Here is a 2,500-nt window from a genome sequence, read left to right on the forward strand (position 1 = left end):
AAGTTGACATGGAACTTGTTGCGACGATCAAACAGCTGAACAAACATGCGCACCCTTGGCGCATAGTCACGTACTGCCCAGCACCTGAGTAGTGTACGCTGATCCTGTTTTGTTTCCAATCAAGAACACATACACACACGCACACACACACACACACACACACACACACACACACATGCACACACACACACACACACATGCACACACACACACACACACACACACACACACGCACGCACGCACAAACACACACACACGCGCGCGCACAAACACACACACACACACACAGTCTTTCGGAAAAGAAGGTCACATTGGTACACTCTTAGCAAAACTAAACACCAGTGTGCGTAGGAGCACAACACTGCATACAGTAACCACTCACACACATACCTCTTCTTGGTGATTATTGGTACGTCGATTGCCGAGAATGAAGCATGCATTGGCGCTCCGTATCCTGCTCAGTACAAGGAGAAACACAGAGAACACTGTATGTCTGGGCCGGAGATCAAGCAAAGTGTCCACTTACTGCAGGCTCGCTGGATTCTGCTTATTGCAGCTTGAATATTATATTCTATGTTGTGTTACTATGAAGAAAATACACACATCGTGTGCGCTCTAAATGGAACACTAGAGTTTCTAGCCTTGCCATGTGAGCCAAGCCCAGCTCACTTCCCCAGCTAGGTTCAGCTACAAAGAAATCCAAACTCTGTGCGTCATATCAAGCATCACATACGTCTGATGTTACACAATACCCAGCACACACACATGCACGCACGCACGCCCCCCCCCCCCCCCCCCCCTCCCACACACACACACACATGAAAAGTAGTCAAGGCAAATGCTTGGAACAAGAACCACACCGGAGAACCAAAACTGCAGCATGTCAACCCAGGAAGCCAGTGCTGCCAATGACCTACAGCGATCACTTACTGTGCCCGTTCCAAATCAGGATCACTCAATGCTGAGCCATACAAGTAGACAACACGCCGGCGATACAATGGAACATTGAGCAATAGTTTCAGCTCATTGTTTGGTTCCGACGGTGACAATATTACCACAGTCATGCTCTAAACAAACACGCATACAGGTACGTGTACAGAAACACACACCCACATACCCGCAAACACATGCATCCACCACATGAATCCACCACATGAATCCACCACATGAATCCACCACATGAATCCACCACATGCATCCGCATGTCCACATACCGGTACATGCACCCATCATGCACCCCACAATCGCACACATATACAGTGAAACCTGTCTAAGACGATCGCTCAAGGGACCTTCAAAAAGTGGTCTTTATAACCAGGTGGCCTCCTTTTCCAGAGTCATTTGACTGGAAATAGCATCCCTTGGTGCTGGTTGCAGTGGTATTCTGGGACAGGCGGTTGCCTTATCCGAGTGGTCGCTGCCTTGACAGGTTTTACTGTACACACACGGCGGTCTACTTTTCGTGGAGCAAAATAAATACATGTAGAGGAAAGAATATGCCCCACTCCCTCCTCATGGAAAGCATGGTCCTTTACCGGGAGCGAAGATGAGTATGAAAACTGCATTGTGGGAGAATCAGATGTACTGTTCCAAGAGTGACAACAGTGACAACAGTGGAACCACCACATAGGCCGGAGAAAGAGCTGCAACACATAAAGATACGGTAATGACATAATCCTAGTTCCTAGTGGACTACACTACAGTGTACCTGCAGTCGATGGTAAGCGTACAGCTCACTCAGCATGTCATGAAGATCCTGTGGACTAAGCTGTCCTATCACAACCACATGATTACTGCCTCTCTTAGGCGGTGTGCCATACACCCGCTGACTGCGCAGAATAGCCGTCAGTGCCTCGATCTAAACATGAAAGCAAGACAAATCCATAGGGTGTGAGCGCATAGACGCGCATACACAGCCGAGTGTGCGCACACGCGTGCACACACACACACACCATGCACACACACACTACTACTACTACTACTACTACTACTACTACTACTATGTACAGCTACCCTGTCGGGCCACGCCGCTCCCAGAAGCGGGAGACAACGACAAGAAGAGAGAAGAGAAGAGAGAGAAATCGCAAAGTCAACAATATTAGGCATGGCGTTGCAAGTCCTGTGGCCATGAGAACCGTCTTTCGCAATGCTCGCATTCATGACGGCAGTTGTTCCTGGCTGCACGTGACATCCGTTTCGCATGGTCACAGTGATGACGGCTCAAACCAGAACGGGAGCGGAAAGAGCGGCGACAAACATCACATCGAAAAAAGTCAGATTCATGGCGAATAGATACAGTGGGGACATCCGTGGACACAGGACAGCGATGCACAGCCAGTCCTCCAGCGCTCCTCAACCACCGCATGCACTTCATACATTGCCTGGCACCCTTCTGTTGTGACACAGGCAACTTCCGCTGGGCAATGCACTTGTGTCGGGCCATGTCGTTACGGCGGCGGAAGTCTCTGGCACACAGCAAGCAGCGCAAAGGTGGCGAATC

The 2,500-nt window shown here is 49.8% G+C and overlaps 1 protein-coding gene across 1 annotated transcript in view; it reads right to left on the reverse strand.

The window, feature by feature from the left end:
* Window positions 1–2,500, reverse strand: part of LOC135808999 (potassium channel subfamily T member 1-like) — a 49,506-nt gene that overhangs the window by 31,798 nt on the left and 15,208 nt on the right. Inside the window, 4 exon segments of the mRNA XM_065322254.1 lie at window positions 1–104; window positions 391–454; window positions 931–1,067; window positions 1,709–1,858. The exon segment at window positions 1–104 is cut by the window's left edge and continues 1 nt beyond it. Coding sequence (XP_065178326.1) covers window positions 1–104; window positions 391–454; window positions 931–1,067; window positions 1,709–1,858 — 455 coding nt within the window.

Source organism: Sycon ciliatum, chromosome 2 (assembly GCF_964019385.1).
Source record: "Sycon ciliatum chromosome 2, ocSycCili1.1, whole genome shotgun sequence".
NCBI lineage: Eukaryota > Metazoa > Porifera > Calcarea > Leucosolenida > Sycettidae > Sycon > Sycon ciliatum.